Source organism: Oryctolagus cuniculus, chromosome 1 (genome assembly GCF_051225735.1).
Source record: "Oryctolagus cuniculus isolate XC-2025 breed Fujian yellow rabbit chromosome 1, ASM5122573v1, whole genome shotgun sequence".
In the NCBI taxonomy this organism is placed as follows: Eukaryota; Metazoa; Chordata; class Mammalia; order Lagomorpha; family Leporidae; genus Oryctolagus; species Oryctolagus cuniculus.
The window spans coordinates 141,286,723-141,309,260 of record NC_142867.1 but is presented as its reverse complement, the minus strand read 5'-3'; the positions used below and the strand labels follow the sequence as shown (position 1 = coordinate 141,309,260).

At 55.6% G+C, this 22,538-nt stretch overlaps 2 protein-coding genes and 1 long non-coding RNA gene across 17 annotated transcripts in view; 1 reads left to right on the top strand and 2 right to left on the bottom strand.

Moving 5' to 3' along the window:
- HABP4 (hyaluronan binding protein 4) overlaps positions 1-7,127 on the top strand; it is a 43,734-nt gene extending 36,607 nt beyond the window's left edge. The window contains exons 6-8 of the mRNA XM_051818565.3: positions 875-1,046; positions 3,972-4,157; positions 6,023-7,127. Of these exons, the coding sequence (XP_051674525.1) occupies positions 875-1,046; positions 3,972-4,157; positions 6,023-6,079 (415 nt within the window). The 3' untranslated portion in view covers positions 6,080-7,127. The remainder of the gene's footprint in view (positions 1-874; positions 1,047-3,971; positions 4,158-6,022) is intronic.
- Positions 7,128-8,062: 935 nt separating this feature from the next.
- On the bottom strand, positions 8,063-10,955 carry LOC149128671 (uncharacterized). The gene is made up of 2 exons (XR_016235990.1): positions 10,818-10,955; positions 8,063-10,343 (listed from the first exon to the last, which is right to left on the bottom strand). It is a non-coding gene; the product is annotated as an uncharacterized LOC149128671 (long non-coding RNA).
- A 4,579-nt stretch (positions 10,956-15,534) lies between these two features.
- Positions 15,535-22,538, bottom strand: part of CDC14B (cell division cycle 14B) — a 102,613-nt gene continuing 95,609 nt past the window's right edge. For 12 of the 15 annotated variants that reach the window (XR_011379078.2, XR_016235914.1, XR_011379083.2 and 9 more), the window contains one exon: positions 15,535-18,770. Coding sequence is in view for 9 of the 15 variants with exons in the window: in XM_051818492.3 (XP_051674452.3) it covers positions 18,734-18,770 (37 nt within the window). In the remaining 6 variants the exon portion in view is untranslated. Of the gene's footprint in view, positions 18,771-19,078; positions 19,145-22,538 lie in introns of all 15 variants that reach the window. The other 3 variants (XM_051818489.3, XM_070049696.2, XM_051818518.3) reach the window with 1 other exon arrangement.

Sequence of the window (22,538 nt, the reverse complement as noted above, 5' to 3'; positions counted from 1 at the left end):
GGGCTTGGCCAGACTGAAGCCAGAAGCCAGGAGCTTTTTCTGGATCTCCCACATGGGTTCAGGGGCCCAAGGACTTGGACCGTCCTCCGCTGATGGATGGGAAGTGGAGCAGCTGGGATTCAAGCTGGCAACCATTTGGGTAGCCGGCATTGTAGGCAGTGGCTTTACCCACTACACCACAACTCTGACCCCTATGCCTATGTTTTATGTCAAGATATTATACTGGTAGCTCTTGTGTTTATGGTGTGAGGTAGGGGTCCAGCTTCATTTTTGTACATGTGGATATCCAGTTATCCCAGCACTGCTTGTCACTGTTTCTTTCTCTGAATTAATTGCCTTTGGCAACCTGGTATAAGTAAATCAGTTGACCACAGATGTGAGAGTTTATTTCTGGATTCTGAATCTTTTCTATCGATCCATATGTCAGCTTTCTGTTTTTAAAACTGATTAACTTAAAAAGGATACTTACAAAAATATACATTTGTGAGCCACTGTTTTAAAACTTCCATTCATGGTTTCCTACAGTTTATTTCAATAGCTTCTACTATTTTCTTCCACAATTACTCATTTTGTCTGCAGTGCCATCTGGAAGGGAGCACTGGTAGGGAAGTGTAACGGTAATGTCATTTGGATGGTGATGTTCCCATTTCTCATAGACCGCTTTGAACGCAGGAAGTATCTTTGGTTGGAAATGATAGCATAAAATGACGGAATTAGCATACAGGAGCTTATGATTCAAGTATTTTCTTACCTTATTTACATTTGAGATACACCACCACAAAAGTGTGCTCAGCTCTTGGTAATAACTCTGTCTTTGATGAAGTAGACCTTTCAGCCCTGTCAAAATTATTTTTTATGACTATTCATCTTATAGAGTTCCTGAGTTGGAGGTAGAAGAAGAAACTCAAGTTCAAGAGATGACCTTAGATGAGTGGAAGAATCTTCAAGAACAGACCAGACCAAAGCCCGAGTTTAACATCCGGAAGCCAGAATCCACTGTCCCTTCCAAAGCAGTGGTGATTCACAAGTCAAAATACAGAGATGATGTAAGTCTGCGTCTCATCCGTAGAGGGGCCTGGACTCTTGCTCGGTTAGACACAAAATGGGCCTGTCCGCTTCCATTCTAGTATGCAACATTAGTAGTCAGCATTCTCCTTTCTACTTAGGAGTGCTCAGAGGTGATGTGTGTCTAATTTTACTTTGTGTTTACTGTCTATCAAGAAAAGGAGGTGCATTTTTGCTCACCCTGGGGCTGCGCTGAGACGGCAAATACTGTGTGCTCATTGTGTTTCATTTTTATCTCAAGGGAGAGTTAAGACTCCTTCCTGTGTGATGCTTTTCAAAGGATAACTGCTCTTCATTTTCGTAATTAGGTGACTTTCCGCTGTGGTTCTCGGTAAGAGCACTTCATTGGCAGTGGCAGCTCTGGGCTCCGTGTTGCCCTTTTCACGCTGTTTCGGCAGCTTTGCGCCCCGTGCCTCCCAGCAGAAGCTACAGCAGGTAGCGGCAGCCGGCACAGTCAGCTTGCTCAGCAGCCGGCTCTGCTGCGAGCGGGGCCCAGGCAGCTCCCGTGTGTGACGGCCTCTTCTCCTCTGTTCTTCCTCGCCGGGCATGTTCAGTCCTCAGGGGAGGCTTTGGGTCCTTTTTTTTCCTAATGTTGATTTTTTGTGTGTGTCTACTCGAATGGTAGAGCAACAGAAAGACAGAGTGAGTGAGATGAAGGGAAGAAACAGATTGGTCTCCCAGCCATCGATGCACTCCCCAGATGCCCGCAACGTGGGGCTGGGCCAGGCGCCTGAAGCCCCATCTGGGTCTCCCGTACGGGAGTGACGGGGTCCAGGTCCTTGTGCCATGTGCTGCTGCCTTCGCAGGCACAGTTTCAGGGAGCTGGGTCCGACCAGCTCTCTAACGGGATGCGGGCATTTCAAGCAGCGTCTCAGCCCTCTGCGCCACAACACCCGCCCCGGACCAGATGCCTCAAGTTCTGAAAGGAGACGTTTCAGGGCAAATAGCACATTGTGTTTAAGTTATGTGCCATAGGGGTTCACCGAGAGATTTAAATTACAGAATTTGGGATTGGTACTACGCAGTCATAGCTTACGGCCAGTCACCACGGAGGTGGTGGTGACAGCACACGCCTCCTGCCTGTGGGGGCCATTTACTGGTTTTCGTCAGGAATGCATCGATGTGGGTTTGTCTGTGTCTCCACTTTCATTTGAGGGTCATTTGTGACAGTGTCCCCTGCCACCCATCCGTTCTGGTCAATCTGAGCCCTTGGAGGCCCGGCTGGTGACTCCGGAGCCAATTCACTGGACCGGCTTTCTGTCGGTGAGGAAGCCAGAGCCCCCTCTGGGGAGCTGTGTGAGGGCTGTGACAGATCTGGCAGCGCGTGGGGCCTGGCCCTCACCTGTGTGCCTTCTTGCTTCGTTCTGGTTGCTGGCTGACGTGAAAGAGCTGGCAGGATGTGCAGCGTGCAGCCCTTCCTTGGTCCGCATCACATTCGCTCCCCGGCTCAGGGCTCTCGGAACATCTGAAGCAGCCACCTTAGCTGAGTCATTGAACTTGGCCTTCATCCAGCTCACGAGTTTGGTCCTTGCTAACCTTACAGCACTGGAGGATGTATCCAGGGATTGTTCTTGTAGCAACATAGGCCAGCTCTGAGGGTCACCTACTTTCTGTGTTCTGGGCACCCCGAGACAGCAGCACTGGAGCCGTCCGTGTTGACCGCATGGAACTTTGTAGCCTTGGCAGCAGCCTCATGAGATGAGCCCTGGGGCCCCCAGAGCTGGGGGAGGAACCTAAGCCGCAGACTGACTTCTCCTGCATCCCACTGCCCTGGTCCTCGTGCCGGCGGGAGGCCGGAGGCAGCCCTCACCCCCACGTCCTGTTGGTGCATGCTGATGGCCAGCTGTTTCCCGGAGGAGGCAGTGGCTTGCTGCTGTGTCCCTCACTCTTCTGTGTTGATCCTTCCACCCCAGGGCCAGTGCTCCGGCGTGGTCCTTTCAGTTGCAGCTTCAGGGCCCGTCCGCCTAACCCATGTATTTTGTTTTACTCTGAAAGTTTGAAGGGGGCGTAAGAGTTAAACATGAAACCTGCAGTAAACACAGGACCCAAGGATGTTGATATGCTCCTGGAAATTTTATGCCATTTCCTGAAGTTAAAAAAAAAAAGCTGTAGGAATGGTTACCTTTACAGCACTTGGGAGATTCTCATCCAAGCTCATTGACATGTTTCGTTGGTTTTTGTTGTTGTTGTTTAAGGTATGTTTATTAGTTTGAAAGGCAGAGCGACAGAGAGTGAGGGAGAGACCGAGAGAGGTCTTCCATCTGCCGGTTCACTCCCCAGATGGCTGGACCAGGCTGAAGCCAGGAGCCTGGAACCCCATCCTGCTCTCCCACGTGGGTGCAGGGGCCTGAGCAGTGGGCCGTCTTCTGCTGCTTTCTCAGGTGCATTAGCAGGGAATCGGATCAGAAGTGGACTCAGACGGGCACTCTGATATGGGGTGCCAGTGTCACAAGCAACAGCTTAACCCACTGCACCACAGTGCCGGCCCCCGACAGGTTTTCTTATATAGTATATGTTTACATATATGCTTATTATATTTTAACATATCTCTAGATTTTGAGTGAGAATTATTATAAGTCGTGCTGTTTTTAACACATGGGTATTTTGTGCAGTCAGCACCCACAATGACAGACTTCCCCATAAGTGCTGTTCTGGGAAGGCGCTGTGTCCTTATTTATCCAAGTCGTCATTGTGAGCAAATGAGACGGAATAAGCAGGACTGAGGACGTTTTAATCACAGCAGGATGCCCCTTAGCCTGCTAAACTGATGGACATTCGGTGTCCCTTGAAGCAACTGAGTTCAAAGGCGATGTGGGACGCAGGTGCGTGGGGCGGCTCCTCCCCGGGACGCAGCGCCCAGCAAGGGTGCCGGGGGCTGTGCGAGTGATGCTGTAACTGTGTTGTAGATGGTAAAGGATGACTATGAGGACGACTCCCATGTTTTCCGGAAAGCTGCAAATGACATCACGTCCCAGCTGGAGATTAATTTTGGTAACCTCCCTCGTCCCGGGCGTGGAGCCAGAGGCGGCCCCCGGGGAGGCCGGGGAAGGATCCGAAGGGCAGAGAACTGCGGACCCAGAGCGGAAGTGGTGGTAGGTGTTCGTACGCAGGCCCTGGGAGGTGAGCTGAAGGAAGTGACAGGCGGAGGCCGGCCTGGGCCCGCGCAAGTCACTGCGTCCTCCAGCAAGGGTGGCTCTGAGCTGGGGCACTGGGAAGCTGAGTGCACGCCCAGAATCGGAGAACAACTCCCTGCAGACCGTGTCAGCCTTGGGAGTGCACCTGGTTGGCAGCGTGCCCCAGTGCTGCTGTCCTGGCACTGGCCATGACCGGTCCGTGGTGCTGCTCCTGCACCCCTGCCTGCTCGGCTGGAGCAGCCCCTCCCCCCTGCCTCCTCAGAGGCTCTTTGATCGCACCCCTTTGAGAGCAGCCAGGCTTCTCTTTGTAGCATTTGTATCCGTGTCCCCACAGGGGTGACTGTCGATTAGTGCCTGCTGCCTCACAGTGGCCAGAAGCCACATCTGCTTCTGCTCGCGTTTATGTTTTTTTTTTTTATTTTTTTTATTTTTGTTGTTGTTTTCTTTTTTTTTTTTTTTTTTTTTTTTTTTTTTTTTTTTGACAGGCAGAGTGGACAGTGAGAGAGAGAGACAGAGAGAGAAAGGTCTTCCCTTGCCGTTGGTTCACCCTCCAATGGCCGCCGCTGCAGCCGGCGCACCGCGCTGATCCGATGGCAGGAGCCAGGATCCAGGTGCTTTTTCCTGGTCTCCCATGGGGTGCAGGGCCCAAGCACCTGGGCCATCCTCCACTGCACTCCCTGGCCATAGCAGAGAGCTGGCCTGGAAGAGGGGCAACCGGGACAGAATCCGGCGCCCCGACCGGGACTAGAACCCGGTGTGCCGGCGCCGCAAGGTGGAGGATTAGCCTATTGAGCCACGGCGCCGGCTCGCGTTTATGTTTTTAATTTATTTGACGGGCACAGAGGCAGAGAGAGCTTCCACCTGCTGGTTCACTCTCGAGTGCCTGCAACAGCTGGGGCTGGGCCAGGCTGAAGCCAGGAGCCCAGAACTGCATATGGGTCTCCCATGTGGCTGGCAGAGGTCGGAGGACGTGGGCTGTCACCTGCGGCCTCCCAGGCACGTTAGCAAGGGCCTGGGATCTGAAGTGGAACAGGCACTCCCGAGTGGGATGCAAGCGTCCCAGGCAGGGTCCGATCTGCACCGCAGTGCCTGGCCCGCTTCCGCTTGTTGTTGGCCTCCAGAGCGGAGCACAGGGCTTGGCACACAGGAGGTGTTTCCTAAGTGTTCGCTGAGCAAACACGGAGTTTCACGTCAGGGGGTCGAATGCTGGGCCAGTGTGAGGCCTTGGGGGCAGCACCTGGAGCAGGAGCAGAGACACGGTACTCCTGGGCACAATGGAGCCAGGATGGAGAAAGGATCCACCTGGGAACGGGTTATATACGGTCAAGCCTCTCCAATGGCAGCCCCGCTCCAGCCCCCTGCAGTCCTGGCCGTGGGCCTGGCACCCCGCCCCGGGCTCCCCCTGCCCAGAACTGCCTACCCCCTCATGGCCGAGTCATGCTTTGCAGATCCCTGTTCCCCAGGCCCTGCCTGCCTGTGCTGGCCGCTCTGCCACCACATCGCACGGGATGTGGGTCCCGTGAGCCCCCAGGGCCCGGCCACGTGTGACCAGCATTCCCGTACCACTGTGTGTGATGCCGTGAGCTCCGGGGGCAGGCTCTGTGCCCAGCCCTCCGTCCCCGCCCAGCATGTCACACACGTTCCGCTCACTGCGTGCACTCACCGAGGATTTGTGGGAGGGCCGCAGGCCCCGGCTGCCTTGCTGGCCGCCCTGTGCCCCCCCCCCCCAGGCCAGGCCCCTGGCTTCCTCCCCTGGGTTGCACAGCTGCGGGGAGGGGAAGCAGGGGGGCAGCTGCTGACTCAGCCCTGACTTTGCCCCACAGACGCAAGACACGGCTCCCAACCCCGACGACCCCGAGGACTTCCCTGCCCTGGCCTGAGGAGACTCGCCTGGCCGGGCTCTGAGAACAATAGATGTTGCTTTTCCCGAGCCTGGATTCCTTGCACTTTGTTTGGTCTGGGTGTGGGAGGCGGCACTGTCCCAGGGAGGGGAGGGCTGGCGGCCGTGTTTGCCGAAGGCACTGCGGGTGGAGTTGAGTGAGGCCTGCGGCGCGCAGACTGGAGGGACTCCCACAGGGAAGCAGCCTGGCAGGCCGGGGGGCGAGCTGCGGGGCCCCCCACTGTGCCCCGCAGTGCAGAGGGCCACGGAGAACGTGACCAACTCATTTCAAGCAGTCACAGCCTAGTTCTCGGAGACCAGGAAACTAGAACCCAAGCGGATTCATGCTGACTTGGAGCTGTCACTGCCAGAGCGCCCGCGCTCTGGGTGCCATCCAGCAGTGGTCCGAGAGCTGCTGTGCAGCCACTGGCCACCATCTGTGACAGAAGTGGAAACAATGGCGATTTTAATGGTGAATTAAACTACCTCGTGGTGCGTGCGTGTGTGTGAGTGACACACACTTAGTGCTCATGTGCATAGAGTGCAGGTGGTTTGTAGGCTGAGCATCGAGTGTGTGGTTTGAAGTCATGTTGTTTAACCCACAGCCTGAGGAGAAGGGTCTGGCAGAGGCCACACCAAGTCCTTTCCTCCCTCAAAGCTCACGCCAGAATCCCGCGGCCCGGCCCAGCCAGGCTTGCGTGAACAGCCCTGTGCAGCTTTCCCCCGTGGGCCTCGCCCCACTTCTAAGCTCCTCTGTGGTGGGAAGTTCGGGGCTAGATGCCGCCACCTCCGAGGTTCGGTCACCCACCCCGAGTCCCACCTGAAACAGCGGAGCTGAGCCCCGGGGCCCAGCATGTCCCCCACGGAGCCGCGGGGAGCTGGGCCGATGCCTGCCCGCTTCCCTGACGCCTGCCTGCGTCACAGCTGCACGCTTGCGACGGCGCGGGCCCCTGCTCCCAGTCTGCCCTGTCCCCCACTTTGCTTGCTCCACTGTAAGGTGGCTTTGAACTGGAACCCACGTGCAAATAAAGGTTGGTATTCTCTCCTGACTCATGTGTGGAAGACTGAATCCTTCTGGGCACACCACGTCGTGGTGAGAGGCGGAGCCTGGCCCCGGGTCCGAGAGGCGGTCCCGGTCAAGAGTGTTTGCCTCGGGCAACAGCCGGCTCTTCATCTCTTGTTGGTAGCCAAGTACTAAGGTATATTAAAAATATTCTTTTATTCTCTCTCCATGGGAAAAGGCGGCAGATGTGGATAACCTCATGGAAGAGCTCTGGGGAGAAGTGGGTGTTGGCGGTGAGGGCTGGGTGGGCACTTGGCGGGCGTGAAGCCATCACTGTCCGTTCGCCTCAGCCTGGCTCTGAAGATGGGCCAGGCGGGCCCCCGTTTAAGGAACTTCCCTGTAGCGTTATGAGTAACACGTGGGAAACGCATGGATTCAATGTTAAGTTTCCAAACACCATACCCTAAGAGTCACGTGTCAGAAACGGGGGGGGGGGGGGCGGTACAGTCTCTGAGCCTCACGTGCTCTTCTTGCTCACCAGGCCACCTGTCAGTGCATGGGGCAAATGGCTGCAGGGCTTTTGTTGTGCCCTTTCTGGAGTGTTCTAGGTTGTCCACACCCTGACTGCTGCAGGGAAGTTGTTAATGTGTCCCAGGTAGGACCGCGTGGGGACCCGAACCAAGAGGCGGCCTCCGGCAGCTCCTGGAGGGAACTGTGTGACCCTCGGCACGGCTGCTTTGGGGAGCGTCGTGAGCTTCCTGGCGGGGCTGGCCCTGCTGGCGTCACGCACACTGCAGATGCTCCCTTCCAGCCGTCCGGCGGTGGTGGCCCGTGCAGCGGGCAGCTGGGCTCCGGGGACGAACACCTGCTCCCCACCGAGCTGCGGCCAGTGGCAGGGCCACCTCCGCCCTGCTCATTGGCTTCCCACGGCATCCCTCAGGGCCTGTGTGTCAGTGGTAAAGGCGACGAGGTAGACAGCAGGACGGTTTAAGAACCTTTTTATTGCTAAATAAAACTCAAGTGAAACACATGGTTTCCTTGTAGCCACCATCCAACCCAGGCCCCTGAGTCCCCGGGAAGTTGTCCACACAAAAGGCGATACAAGATGGTGGCTCTACCTTTACCTGGACAACCTGTGTGACCCCTGCACGTGGCCCCACCCCGTGCCCGAAGGTGACCCTGGGCTACTGAGGGACGCAAGCTTGCCACCTTGTTCCACAGGGCAGCTAACAGCAAGGACACCGGTCTCCTTTGCTCACGCTAGCCAGGATTTCAGCAGGAATGGAATGAGATGGGGTGGAAAAAATTCAGTCCCCAAGCCCAGGGTTCTTCCTACACTCTTGAAATGCCCCATTAAATAATTAGTCTCAGGCAGAGCTGCTGGGGAGCAGGGACAGGGGACAAAGGAGCCCCCACCCCCACCCCAGGAGATGCTTGTGCAGGGCCGTGGTGACGGTAGCAGTTAACACTGACCCTGAGGCCTAGCCTCACAGGTGCTGCACGCAGCGGTGGGGAACCAGGTGTGCCTCTGACTCAACATGACCGTCACGGCCCTGACCACAGCTAGGGGACAAAGGGATCCTGCGCGGGGAGGGAGGTGGACCTCAGGAGAGCCGAGACACCTGCCTGCTACGCACTGTTTCTAAGAACGTGCCCTGTTCCCGAGCGCTGCCCTACCTAACTTGCGGAGCACAGAGCTGTCAGGGGCAGCAGCCCTGTCCTGTCAAAGTGCGGTGGCTTCGACTGGCAGACGCCCCAGGCGGCTTCTGGGCTGTCTCAACTGAGCCAAGGTGAAACCGTTCTTGGGAACAGCCACCCCACCGGCCGCCCCAGGGACACCCTCCCCACACCTCACGGGCGCCCCCTGGGGCCTGTGCTGTGCACTGCCCAAGCTTGAGGCTGGACTCTCGTGAACCTGTGTGCACGGCTCCTCCCTGGAGCGGCGTGATGACCAACCTGAACAAGGGAGCCGGGGGCCCCTCAGATCCTAGCTGCTGGCCTTGGGTCAGCAACAGCGAGAAGCAAAACTGCTGAGGTCTCCAAGGCGGGTCCTGCCCCAGCTCAGCAACGCAAACTGGACAGCGCTCGCATGGGAATGCCAGGGGGCCAAGCAGAGACCTGCTGAGGGGCTTTAACTGGGGTCCTGGGAAGGGCCCAGCAGAGCCACCAGACACCTGCGCCACACGTCTGGGGCAGGGCACAGCCAGCGGGGTCCTGGTGAGCCTGGCCAGGCACTTTTCAGGAATTCGGCAATGAGCTTCCCTTGGGACACAGAGAGCCTTCAGCTTCCACCAGGGCGCCTGAGCTCAGGAGCAGCAGGCGAGGCAGCGGTGAGGACGCTGCTGGGACCCCGGCCAGCCTGCACCACAGTGCCAGGGCTGTCCCAGCTCGGCCACCAGCCCCAGCTTCCTGTCCACGCATCCTGGAGGCAGCCGGTGGTCAACCAAGTACCTGGGTGCCTGGCCACCCGCCTGCTAGTCTCCCCAGCTCCGCCTGGCCAAGTTCTGGAGACTGAACCAGTGGGTGGAAGGATGCACTCGCTCGCTCACTCTCTCCCTGTCTGCCTCTCAAATAAATACTTTTTTTTTTTTTTTGACAGGCAGAGTGGACAGTGAGAGAGAGAGAGACAGAGAGAAAGGTCTTCCTTTTGCCATTGGTTCACCCTCCAATGGCTGCCGCGGCCGGCGCGCTGCAGCCGGCACACCGCGCTGATCCGAAGCTGGGAGCCAGGTGCTTCTCCTGGTCTCCCATAGGGTGCAGGGCCCAAGCACTTGGGCCATCCTCCACTGCACTCCCAGGCCACAGCAGAGAGCTGGCCTGGAAGAGGGGCAACCGGGACAGAATCCGGCGCCCCGACCAGGACTAGAACCCGGTGTGCTGGCGCCGCAAGGCGGAGGATTAGCCTAGTGAGCCGCGGCGCCGGCCTCAAATAAATACTTTTAAAGTAAAAAGGTTCAAGAGGCACTGCCCTAACTGGGTTTGGCGTTGAGCAGTTCCCAGGGAGCCCCTCCCAGTCCTGGCCACCCCAGGCCACTGAAACCCCAACCCCCGTGGAAGGAAGGAGGCAGAAACACTGCTTCGCCGAGAGCCGGGCACGGGCCCGGGGCGAGAGGCTTCAATTGCACCAGAAGACAATGTCTAAGTGGAGGCAGTGCCGGGCTTCCAGAAGAGGGATCTTCTCCGGGGGGCCTAGTCCCTGTTGAAGCCGAGCCAGATCAAAAGGCGGTCTAGAAAGGTGACAGCACGGGACAGCCAGCCGTCGCTGCAAGAGGACACGCGGCGTGGTCACCGCCACAGCAAGGCCTGGCTTCCCCTGGCTACACCTGCTCCAACTCCTGGCTCACTGCTGGGTAGACCCAGCACGGGCCAGAGCTGTTGGGGGCGGGGGGTACACGCCCTCCCTCCGGCCTCTGCCTCTGCCTGCCCGAGCAGAATGAGGCACCTGCCCAGGCAAAGCTGTGCTCCTTATTTGGTTGGTTCCGGTCCTAGGGGCGGCCCTGCCCCCATGGCGGGTGACAATGTGTGTGGACACGTGGACTGTGCCATGCTGGGAATGTCACACACACAGTAGGGGTGGGCGGGTGCCAGGGATGCATCCTCGGGAGTCCTTTGGAAGGAACCGACCCAGCAGGAAAGCTGTCCCCTTCCTCCTGGGGACACACACAGCCCCGCAGCCCCTCCGCTCCACCCTTCCCCACCCACAGCCGGGCCCTGGCTCGGGCGGGGGCCTCCATACCTGGGGATCTCGGTGTGGACAGTGCACCCGTCCTGCAGAAGCGCATCAAAGCCATGCAGACTTGCTGGCAAAGAGATGAGACACAGTCAGAGACGGGGCACGCCGGCCACGCATGCGCGGCGGTGGCAAGGAGCGCTCCCCACCTCCACACCAGCCTCACTCCCCAGGGTGAGACGGTAACACAGGGAGCAGACGGTGACACCCAGCGGGAAGACACACCGTCCCAAGTCTGAATAAGGGGGCAGCCGAAGGACAGGTCTGCGTAGACACTTCAGAAACGCAGTGCAGGGCTGGCGTGGCGGGCCAGCGCGTTAAGCTGCCACCCGTGACGCTGGCCTCCACATCAGAGTGCCAGTCTGAATGCTGGCTGCTGTTTTCAACCCGGCTCCCTGCTAATGCTCCTGAGAAGGCAGAGGAGGAAAGGCCAAGGCCTTGGGCCCCTGCACCCATGTGGCAGACGCAGAGGAAGCTCCTGGCTTCTGCCTGGCCCAGCCCTGGCTGTTGCAGCCACTTGGGGTGTGAACCAGCAGACAGAGGATCTCTCTCTCTCTCTCTCCATCGCTCCATCCCTCTTAATTCTTTCAAATATATTTTTTAAGATTTATTTACTTGAAAGAGTTATAAAGAAGGAGAGAGAGAAAAAAAGAGAGGTCTTCCATCCACAGGTTCACTCCCCAAATAGCCACAAGGGCCGGAGCTAGGTCAATCTAAAGCCAGGAGCCAGGAGCTTCTTCTGGGTCTCCCACACAGGTGCAGGGACCCAAGGACTTGGGCCATCTTCTACTGCTTTCCCAGGTCACAGCAGAGAGCTGGATTGGAAGTGGAGCAGCTGGGACTCAAACCAGCGCCCATATGGGATGCTGGCACTGCAGGTGGCGGCTCTACCCACCATGCCACAGCACCAAAAAGCCCAAATACATTTTTTTAAAAATATGGTAAATAGTAGGCTAAGCTTCCACCTGCAGCACTCGCATCTCATATAGGTGCTAGTTTTGGTCCTGGCTGCTCCTCTTCCAATTAGCTCTCTGCTTATGGCTGGGAAAGCAGTAGAGGATCCACATACTTGGGCCCCTGCACCCCTGCACCTGCATGGGAGACCCGGGTGAAGCTCCTGACTGTCCCAGCTCTGGCCACTGTGGCCATTTGGGGAATGAACCAGTGGATGGAAGACCCTTCTGTCTCTCCGTCTGTCTCTAACTCTACCTCTACCCCTCACGTAAATAAGAAAAATATTTTAAAAATGTGGTGGAGGGGCCGGCGCTGTGGCACAATAGGTTAATCCTCCGCCTGTGGCGCCGGCATCCCATATAGTAGCCGGTTCTAGTCCCAGCTGCTCCTCTTCCAGTCCAGCTCCCTGCTGTGGCCTGGGAGGGCAGTGCAGGATGGCCCAAGTCCTTGGGTCCCTGCACCTGTGTGGGAGACCAGGAAGAAGCTCCTGGCTCCTGGCTTTGGATAGGCACAGCTCCGGCCATTGCAGCCAAATGGGGGGTGAACCGACAGAAGGAAGACCTTTATCTCTGTCTCTCCCTCTCACTGTCTGTTCCTCTGCTCTCAAATAAACAAATTAATTTTAAAAAATGTGGTGGAACCCAGCACTGGGACACAGTGGGCTAAGGAGCTGCCTGTGAGGCTGTATTTTGAGTTCTGACTGCTCTGCTTCCAATCCAGCTCTTGCTAAGGAGCCTAGGAAGACAGCAGATGATGGTGGCCTAAGTGCTTGGGCCTCTGAGCCCACATGGGGAGACCAGGATGGAACTCTGGGCTCCTGGCTTAGGCTTAGCTCAGCTCTGACCCTTGCAGCTGCTTGGGGAGTGAACCAGCAGATCTTTGTCTTTCAAATACATCTTAAAAAAAAAAAAAAGTTGTGGAGAAACAAAATATGCTTATTTGGGTGTAAAAAATTATAAATGCTGGCACTTTTTTTTTCTTTAATATAAACTTTCCAGGCCAGCGCCAGGGCTCACTAAGCTAATCCTCCACCTTACGGCACCGGCACACCGGGTTCTAGTCCCGGTCGGGGCGCCAGATTCTGTCCCGGTTGCCCCTCTTCCAGGCCAGCTCTCTGCTGTGGCCAGGGAGTGCAGTGGAGGATGGCCCAAGTGCTTGGGCCCTGCACCCCATGGGAGACCAGGAGAAGCACCTGGCTCCTGCCATCGGATCAGCGCCGTGTGCTGGCTGCAGCGCGCCGGCCGCAGCGGCCATTGGAGGGTGAACCAACGGCAAAGGAAGACCTTTCTCTCTCTCTCACTGTCCACTCTGCCTGTTAAAAAAAAAAAAAAAATTCCATGAACTTTTTGAAGATCCTTTGTCTATCAGGGCTGTGATGGTGACCTATGACCTATGGCACTGGGGCCCCACTCCTGCTACTAATGAACCAGCTCCCTGGTGTCACAAACTGTCAACAGCCAAGAAGGGAGAATGAGTGGTGTGCACTGTTGTAGTCCTGCTGCAGACTCTAATGGCAGTACTTTATGTTTATTTTATTAACACAACACGTGCAGCCCTCAGAAACTGCCAAGCACTTTTTTTTTTTTAATCTGAGTTAGAGGGAAAAAGAGAGAGGAGAGAGGTGTCTTCCATCCGCTGGTTCACTCCCCAAATGGCTGCAACAGCCGGGTTCTGTGGCAGGACTTGGGCCATCTGCTGCTGCCCTTCCAGGTGCACTAGCTAAGTAATTCACTTAGCGGGTAAAGCTGCCGCCTGCAGTGCCGGCATCCCACATGGGTGCCGGTTGAAGCCCCAGCTGCTCCACTTCCGATCCAGCTCTCTGCTATGGCTTGGGAAAGCAGTGGAAGATGAACCAAGTGCTTGGGCCCCTGCACCTGCGTGGGAGACCCGGAAGAAGCTCCTGGCTCCTGGCTCCGGATTGGCGCAGCTCCGGCTGTTGCGGCCAATTGGGGAGTGAACCAGTGGATGAAGACCTCTCTCTCTGCCTCTCCTCTCTGTGTAACTCTGACTTTCAAATATAATAAATACATCTTAAAAATAAATAAGCACTATTAAAAAAATCCACCAACACTACCTCAGTGATCCTGGAGGTAGTTCACTGTGCACTTGACCCAACCCACAGAGCAGTGAGCCGCGGTGCCATGGCCCACACCCCAGCAGGCCAGGCCCCGCATCCCTGCTCCACACAGGTATCCCAGCGTGCCCTTGGAGGCAGCGGACAGCAAGACCTGAGAAAGTCGCCCAACTATGGCCCACGGGCTCCTTTGCCAAGGGCGTGATCGGCATTGCTAGAATTCACACCCTCCACGGCCAGCACCAAGTCACGGCAGAACCTGGGGAGGCCGTGGGTGCACTGGGCGGGAATCCCTCCCCACGTGCTGCCTTCCAGCACCCACAGCTGTGCCTGGGCATGCAGAAGGGAAAACGGCAGAGCAGGCGGCGTCCTGCACAGCAGCATGGAGGCCATGCTTTTCATCCACACGGCACGCACTTACCATTCTGCCAGGCATGCTTGGGAGGCAGGTACAGGAACCCCAGAGCCGCAGACCGAGCGGCAGGACCAGGCTAGGAAGCACATCCCTGGAACCTGGTCCCACCACCTGTCACCTGCTGTGGCATCACTAAGGGGCCTCCCCACCGGTGACCCCTGTCTACCAGCCAAGCCCGAATGAGGGCACACTCTCCTGCCCGTCAAGTCATGGCAGGTTACGCTGGGACAGGTGCACAGAATTGTGTCAAAGGTAGCACACACTCGGACTATAACCTGCTATCGAAAGTCTGTCTTTAACCCGGTTATCTACAGCGGGTTAGAAAGCAGGACAGGCAACTACTGACAGCTCTGTGCCTGATACGGTTTGTTAGCACACTGCATCTATCACCTCCCTTAATTCCCACACAAGACTGCTAACGCGGCGGTTCTTTTTATTCACATTTTACTTCGGACACAAAGGGGCCAACAAGTTGCTAGAATGGGAGATGGGCACTGGCCAGTGTGGCTCCAGATGACAGTGCAGGGGCCCCCAAGGCCAGGGGCCTCTGTGGCAGCTCACCACGTAGCCCCTCCCCCTGTGGTGAGGAAGTCCCACCTGTTGACCCTGGCACCATGCTGGTCCATCCCACCACCCACAGACAGGAGCTGGTGGCTCAGCAGGTGGGCAGGGTGCAGGGCACAGCCTTGGGGGAAGCCACTGAGGGGTGGGTAGGTGCTGCCACTTTCAAGGGGCCAAGCTGGCAGCCACCCCACTGGGGGAGTGCAGGAGCTCGGGAGAGCAAAGCCCAGCTCCCCTGGAGTGTGAACAGGAAGAACAAAGTCCTGAGCCCAACACAGCCTCCGTGAGAGGAGAGAGCACTGGGTCTCAGGGCTGGGTCAGCACCAGACCTCCTGGAGGGAAGACAGGAAAGAGGCCGCACCCCACAACCCACTGCACTGCCCTTTGCCCTCCCCGCCTCACCTTACAGCCTCCCAGAGCCAAATGCTGACGCCTCGGCTGGGCATATAGGTGGAATGAGGCCGCCAGGTGGACCCTACTCCACTCCAAACTCCTGGGTAGGTGGACAAAGGCCATGTCCATCAGAGAGGAGGCGTCGGCCTCAGGACACAGCACATGGGTGGCGGTGGGGAGTGAGCTTCCATCTGAGGCGCTGGGCCTGCGGTCTTCCACCAGGGCAGCCGGGGAACCAGCAGAGGACGGCTCCCTCTGCTTGGCGTGGTCCCCACCACCTGCCCTAGCCCAGACCGCTCCAGAAGGAAATGCACCAAACCAAAGGCTGCTCGGTTAATCCTTTTAATGACACAGTTGTAATTATACAATTCCCACTATTCAACATTTTATATAAAACTGGGTAACAATACGCAAGATTTCCAAATGCAACAATATGTATCAAACTACATGTATCTGCAGAGATCACAGCCATTGTGAAGCTTTATCTTAAAAATACCTTCAGGAAAATAAAACATCCACCCAGCCAGTTCTCTCAGCTTTAAAAAATAGCATTAGAAATATACATTTTGATAAAAAAATCAAGACGATCAAATACTGATTACTCAGTTACATCTTAAAACTTTTAATATCTGTACACGAGTGCACATTAGATAAAAGTCTGCAAATTATCTGTATAAAACCGCAGTACTCTTGTCAGAGGACCGTGTCTGCTGACAGTGAACTTGACTGGGTAAGTAAGGAGGTAACTTCCTGCACAGTCTAGGCCAGCTGTCCAGTCACGGGGCACTCCGCAGTGCTTCTGCAGAGAGGCAGGCGGGGCATCAGGAGCAGCGGGCAGCTCCCCCCGCCCCCCAGGACGGCTTCAGCGGGACACAACGAGGAAGGGGCAAAGCGGTTCAAGGTCGTTCGCGATGCGCCACTGCTTTCCAAAGCGCAATCACGGTTTCTTTAAAAAATGCATGAGAACAAGCGGTGGTGATATTTCTGGAATACACAGCGACACAGTGCATTGCCCATTTGTCAAGACGGGTGGCGCAGGCGAAGGGAAGGTGCCAGGAGTCCCGGGGATGCTCGGGACTCCTCTCACCCTTGCAGGACCCAAAGAGGTAGAAATCCCCCAGGGAGGGGGTGGGCAGAGGAGGCTGAAGCCTTCTGGGGAGCTGGGGACCAGCCACACTGCACCGGGGAGCTCCCTGCTGGACCCTAGGGCCTCGGACAGCTTCGTGGGAAGGGCCTGCGGGCCACGGGCGCTGCACGACAGAGACCTGGGAGTCCAGCTTTGCAGACACCCGTCCCCTGGGCCGTCCCTGGCTCTGAGGACTTGAGTCTCCCAGAGCTTCAAGGGCGCACTGATGATTTAACCCACTGCAAAGGGTCGGGGGCACCTGCGGGTCTGACAGGCGCGACAAGGACTCCATGTGAGAACCTCAGAAGCTGCGGGGTGTTCCAGGGTTCCCCCTGGGTGAGGGAGGGTCTGCTCTTCTTCGTGGCAGGAAGACCCTTCCACAGCTCGGATTCAGAGCCTCCCTGGACTCCAACCACGGCCCTAGTCAAAGTGTGCCCGCTGCTGTGCGATCGGCCACCCGGCGCTCCCGGGAAGGCTTCCCGACCGCCTCCCCAGTCTCCGGCAAGCAAAGCCACTACAAGGCTTTCCTAGCAGGGCACAGTGATGGCGGTGCTAGCTGGGAACACAAGAAGGCAACTATGCAATACAAAAGTGACACAGTAAACAGCGAAGCCCTAACGTCCCACTCTTGGCCAAGCCCGAGTAGCCTGTGGCCTGGTTCCAATGGACACAAAGCCAAATCCAGAAGGATTACGGGGGTGGGTGGGGGATGGGGGAGCTGGGCCTTCCTCGCTCCCTGGGTCACGTGAGGAGGGGACGGCCCTGACAGGAGTAAGGGAAGAAAGGTGCCCTGAGAATTCCATGTTTCATGCTTGGAACAGTCTGGATACTTGGCATCACCTCTTGGCACAACACAGCGAGTGGGAGGTTCCTCCTCCCACCCAAACCTTACACCTGCTGGTTTCTAAGGACACAGAACCACTGCTGTTCTGTGACCTGAGAGCCAGCAGTGGAGAAAGGGCACCTGCCAGGCTAAGACGCTGGCCATGTCCAGCAATCCGCCTGCTACCCATGGGAGCAGCGCCGAGACGTAGCCACCGCCTGGCCATGACCGGCTGTGTTAAGACTAACCTGCTCATCCCAACCACTTCTTACTCCTAATAGCTCTGTGGCAAAGGCAGCTTTATAAACGGAACGGCCTTGCTCGGCCTGGACATTCATCCTGCCTTTTGCCTCTCCGCTGCCTTTCAACAGTGCATCCCTCACGCTCCAGCCCGGGGCAGGCAGGAGCTGTTTCCCAGGAACTAAAACCAACACTCCTTCGTCCAGCAGCACCCAAGGCGACTGCAGAACGTTCCTGCGGTAGGGACCCCGGTGGTTTTTTTTTTTAGCAGCAAATAAACTGGAGTTGTGCGATTGCTTGATGTCACAGCCCTGCTGCGTGTCAGGGGCTGAGGGCAGAAGGCACTCTGCTTGGAGTTCCCGGCGGATTCCCGAACCCAAGGCAACAGTGAGTTCTCTCACCACAAGGGTGTGCGGGCAGCCTCGGGCAGCTCCCAGGAGAAAACATTCCACGCTGTCACGGAGAAAGACTAAATTTTCAAAGGCATCAACGTCTTATGTTCTGTTTTGTTTTGAAAGCCACTACTGTTCAGGACTGCTCTTTCCAAGCGCGGAACCCAATAGCGTGGGTGCTTTTCTTTTTTATGCACGGAAGGAAACATGATTTGAAGGGCAACCAAAGAAAGGGTAGCCTTGTGCTCCGTCAGTTCCTGCGTGACATAAAAAGGAATGGCTTGCAACCATCTTCCAGCCAGAGCCGGCTTCGCCTCCGAGTCTGCGCGCTGTGGGCTGGCAGAGGACTGCTCTGTACGACGCGCGTCCCGGGTGCACATCTGGTTTCCACAGACACGTTAATAAAGCACTCTTTGGTGGGAGACAAGCAGTGTGGGTACTTCACAGAGTAACCACCCAACACTATTAACCGAGGGTAAGGTGAGGACGCGCAAACCGAATCGTGTCCCATGACAGGAAGTACCGTTTCGTCTTCAGGAATGTGGACACGGGGCCACGGGGTGAACAGAAAATAAATACACGAGGAACCTGCACGGCAGCCTCCGGCCAGCACGCACCTGCACCTCACCGGCGGGGCAGCTCCCTGCACAACAGAGGGCCTGGGGATTCACACCTGAGACTACATTTATGACAGCTTTTCTGTGGTTCAACATGAGCCTGCTCTACAGAGCTGGGCCCTTCTTCAAGGCGTCCGCTCGCACCCCAACGTGGGGGAGTTATGGATCCAACTCCAGTGCACGGTGTCTTCACTGAAATCGACTTCTTAGGTGGAAAGCAACTAAGGCTGTTGCAATTCTGCGTTTTGTTCGGGTGTAAATTGTGCTAAGTCTGGTCGCAGCCTGCGGTGCCCGGACTCTTCCTTCTGTTCGGGCCACAGGTTTGACTTAACGCAGGACTGCTTTAGTCCTTGAAACGGAGGGACTGAGGGAGGAAAGGAGAGAAAGGATTTTACCACGGAGGTTGGGGGAGAGTCCCAGAGGCAGCCACCCGAGACAAGGAAGGCGACATAATAAAAATATCGACATGCTAGGAAGTCTACACTGTGTGGAACCGTTCAATGACAAATACTGTGGAGGAGACAGGACGATGTCAACCAGAAAGTAAAGACAAACAGGAGAGGAAGGGCAGAGAAAAGGCTCAGCTCTGTAAACAAATAAATCAACACAATGAGAAGAGAGACACAGAAATGGACAGACAGGAGGGCGCGGGCGGCACAGCAAGGCCAGTACCAGAATGCCGTCAAGGGCATTGGTCGCAAAGCACTCCTTTTCCTTCTGCCCCTCTGCGGAACCAGGCTGTGGGAAAAGTGGAAAGAACGAGAGGATAAGGAAGGGTTACTGGGCGATCCCAAAAGGCAGGGTCCGCTCAGAGGAAGGCTCTGGCCGGCCTGTCTGCCAGGCCACGGCCCAGGCGAGGATATCCAAGGAGCCCCGTCCTGCTCCCGACTCTCCCCCGCCCTCCCCCACTCTCCCCATCACCCCGTTTAGGATGTTACACCCGCAGCTCTACGGCAGCTTTCAGAGGAAAAAGGCAAAAGCAGAGTGAGAAAAACCACTTCCAGTCTGGAGGAACCCTCCCACAAAAACCATCATCGGTCAGTGTCCAGCCACCCCAAGAGAGCCCCGAGTGAGAAGGTACGAGTCAGCGGGTGCAGCCAAGGGCAAGACAGCTGGAATTTCAAAGGCACATTAATGTTTCAAAAGATCAGCAAGAACCAGCACTTATCAAAGGCCCATTCAGAGAGAACACATTCTGGGACTCCCACACGAATGTGCTTTTGGAGTTGGCAGAAGAACCACAACAACAAAAAAAATTAAAGGCCCAGAGGCAGCGGCACAGGCACTGCGATCCACCCAGGACCAGGAGGCACGGTGACAGGTGTGACGTGGCGAGAGCTGCGGGCGAGAAGACTCACAAAGCGGTCAAGCCAGCTGGGCTCAGAAGCGCAGGGGACAACCCGAGTGTCTCTCTCCTGCTGCAGTGTGAGGAACTGGTTGAAAAAAAAAAAAAAGCAAACCAGCAGACGTCCACGACTGGTTTGGCACCTGCAGTGGAGAGTGAGGATTCCCAGGGATGCGACTCACAATAAAGAAGTCACGTTCTCAGGACGCGGATGGAGCAAGGAAGAAAGCAAAGACGGCCCCCCGAGAACCACGTGGCACACGCGTACGAAAACGCGCTCAGCGGAAGCTGCGCAAGGCCAGGAGCGGCGGCTGCTGGGGTCTCGACTCCAGGAGAGCTCTCTGAGAGCCGATGCAAGAACACGGGAACACAGGCCAACTCCGTGTCGCCAGCTGCTCGCTGGACGCCCTGGCATTGACAGAGACATTTTCAAGCGGACCTGCAGCTCCAAGCGGGAGGAGGTGCCACACAGTCTCGTCTGCGCCCCAGGCCACTTGATCTAGGGGTTCGCTGTGCCTGGACTGAGGCTCTCAGGTTTAGGTGTGCCTATGTCCACTGGACACATGAGCAATAACCATCTGTCACAGGAAACACAAGGGGGCACTGCGAAAATGTCATGGAAAATGAAACTAAATTTTGGTGCAAAAAAAAATTTTTAAATCCACTCAGACATCTTCAGATTCCATTTTCCATGAATTTTTTGGACAACAGCATTCGTATTTCGTCAGCTCCTCTGCCCCAAGTCACGATTCTTCTGTCTGTGAAAACGTTCTCCTAAGGCCAAGAGCCTCTCAACAAACTGTCCGGAATAGAGGGGCAGCTCGGGGCAACGGGAGTCTAGCTGGGGTCCTCATCCGGGAGCCTCTAAGAACAGAGCAGAACAGGTAGTGAAAGGTCATGGCCAAGGTCAAGCTCTTAGCACCAGAGACGATGGAGACGGACAAGAAACCAACCTGCAACAGAGAGCGCCTCAGCCAGGGTCACAGAGCCGCGGGCGGCCCCTGCGCCCTGCAGCTTCAGGTGAAAATGCACTGAAAATCTGTGCGGCGTTTTCTTTCTAAGTATTGCTGTTTAAAGAAACAATTACGATGCAGGACTTGCAATTGCTCAGCACTTTTAGCTCAGACTCTTTTCCCCTGACTCAGATGATGCAACAACATGTGAACTCCCTTGTTACCCTCCAGTAACAATGAGTAGCAGTCAGCAGGACAAGAGCGCGAGGCTGTAGCCTGGCTGTCCTCAATTCTCCTTAGGCCCTAGAGGCAGGAGGGGGACCATCAGTCATCTACTTCCCTTGGATCAGCTGTAGGAGTAACACGTGATACCAACACAGGCCAAAGCTCTGAGACCAAACAAAACTGAAATGGAAACCCTGCATAGGACAAGGTGGTAAAGGACCAGCCCACTTCACTCCTTGGCTCTGCAAATCATCGCTCAGGGTCCAACGTGGAATTTAAATATAAATATAAATATATATATAGTTTTTGGCACTTTCTAAAATTCCGGAAACGGCCGTGGGCCATCTCAACATTCCAACCTGCTTATCCAGTGTGAAACCCAATCTAGGTCCTCCAAGCCTTCCATCCAGGGGCTCTGTGTGATCGGTTTAGGTCGCTGGAGTGACACACAAAAAAACCCCACAAAAACCTATGTGCACGAACTGATGCGTGGCCAACTCCCCTCAGAGCACTGAGGCATGGCTCAGGAAGCTGCCTCCAGGCTCGTGGGCTCTCTTCCTCTGTAACAGGAAAGCACAATCCAAGAAAGTAAAAGTGGCATTAAGTGTGCAAGACAGCAGGCTGCAATGAAGGCCTGAGCACTTAGATCCATTCAACCCAGGGCACAGTGACCTGGTGTTTGAATTTTTAGTATTCCTACTCACCTGAAAATGCCAGTGCTAAAAAACAAAAAATATCATTTTCCCCATTATAATTAGAAAATAAATCATAAAAAAGACCTCCTGTGGTGTAGCAGGTAAAGCCACTGCCTGCGGTGCCCGCATCCCATATGGGAGCCAGTTTGAGACCAGGCTGCTCCACTTCCAATCCAGCTCTCTGCTGTGGCCTGGGAAAGCAGTAGAAGATGGCCCAAGTCCTTGGGCCCCTGCACCCACATGGGAGACTCAGAAGATGCTCCTGGCTCCTGGCTTTGGATCAGTGCAGCTCTGGCTGTTGTGGCCATCTGGGGAGTAGACCAGCAGATGGAACACCTCTCTCTGCCTCTCCTCTCTCTGTGTAACTGTGACTTTCAAGTAAAATAAATAAATCCTAAAAAAAAAAAAAACCAAAAAAAAAAAAACCTCCCCCTAACTTTCCTACCAATCAGAAGTGAGAAGTGTTATCATTATAGTTTATTTTTCTTTATTCTTATTTGTATACATCTATAACGGTATAAATTATGTTAATAGAATAAAGTATTATTTCTGAATGTTTATGTGTGGTTCCTTATAACTTACTGCCTGGTGAACATTATCTAAGTTCCTTAATTTTCTTTAAAAACATGACTTCCAATTCATTTGCCACAATTTAACCATCTGTAGCCCAATTCCTATGTCTCACTGTAGGAAGAGCATTCTGATGTTGTAACTTTGATGTTTTGTCAGTATTCCTACAATGTTCTTCTCAAGTGCAATCGGAGTAAAAAAGGTATGAACGGGGCTTGCGCTGTGGCTTAGTGGATAAAAGCCGCTGCCTGCAGTGCCGACATCCCATATGGGTGCTGGTTCAAGACCCAGCTGCTCCACTTCCCATCCAGCTCTCTGCTATGGCCTGAGAAAGCAGTAGAAGA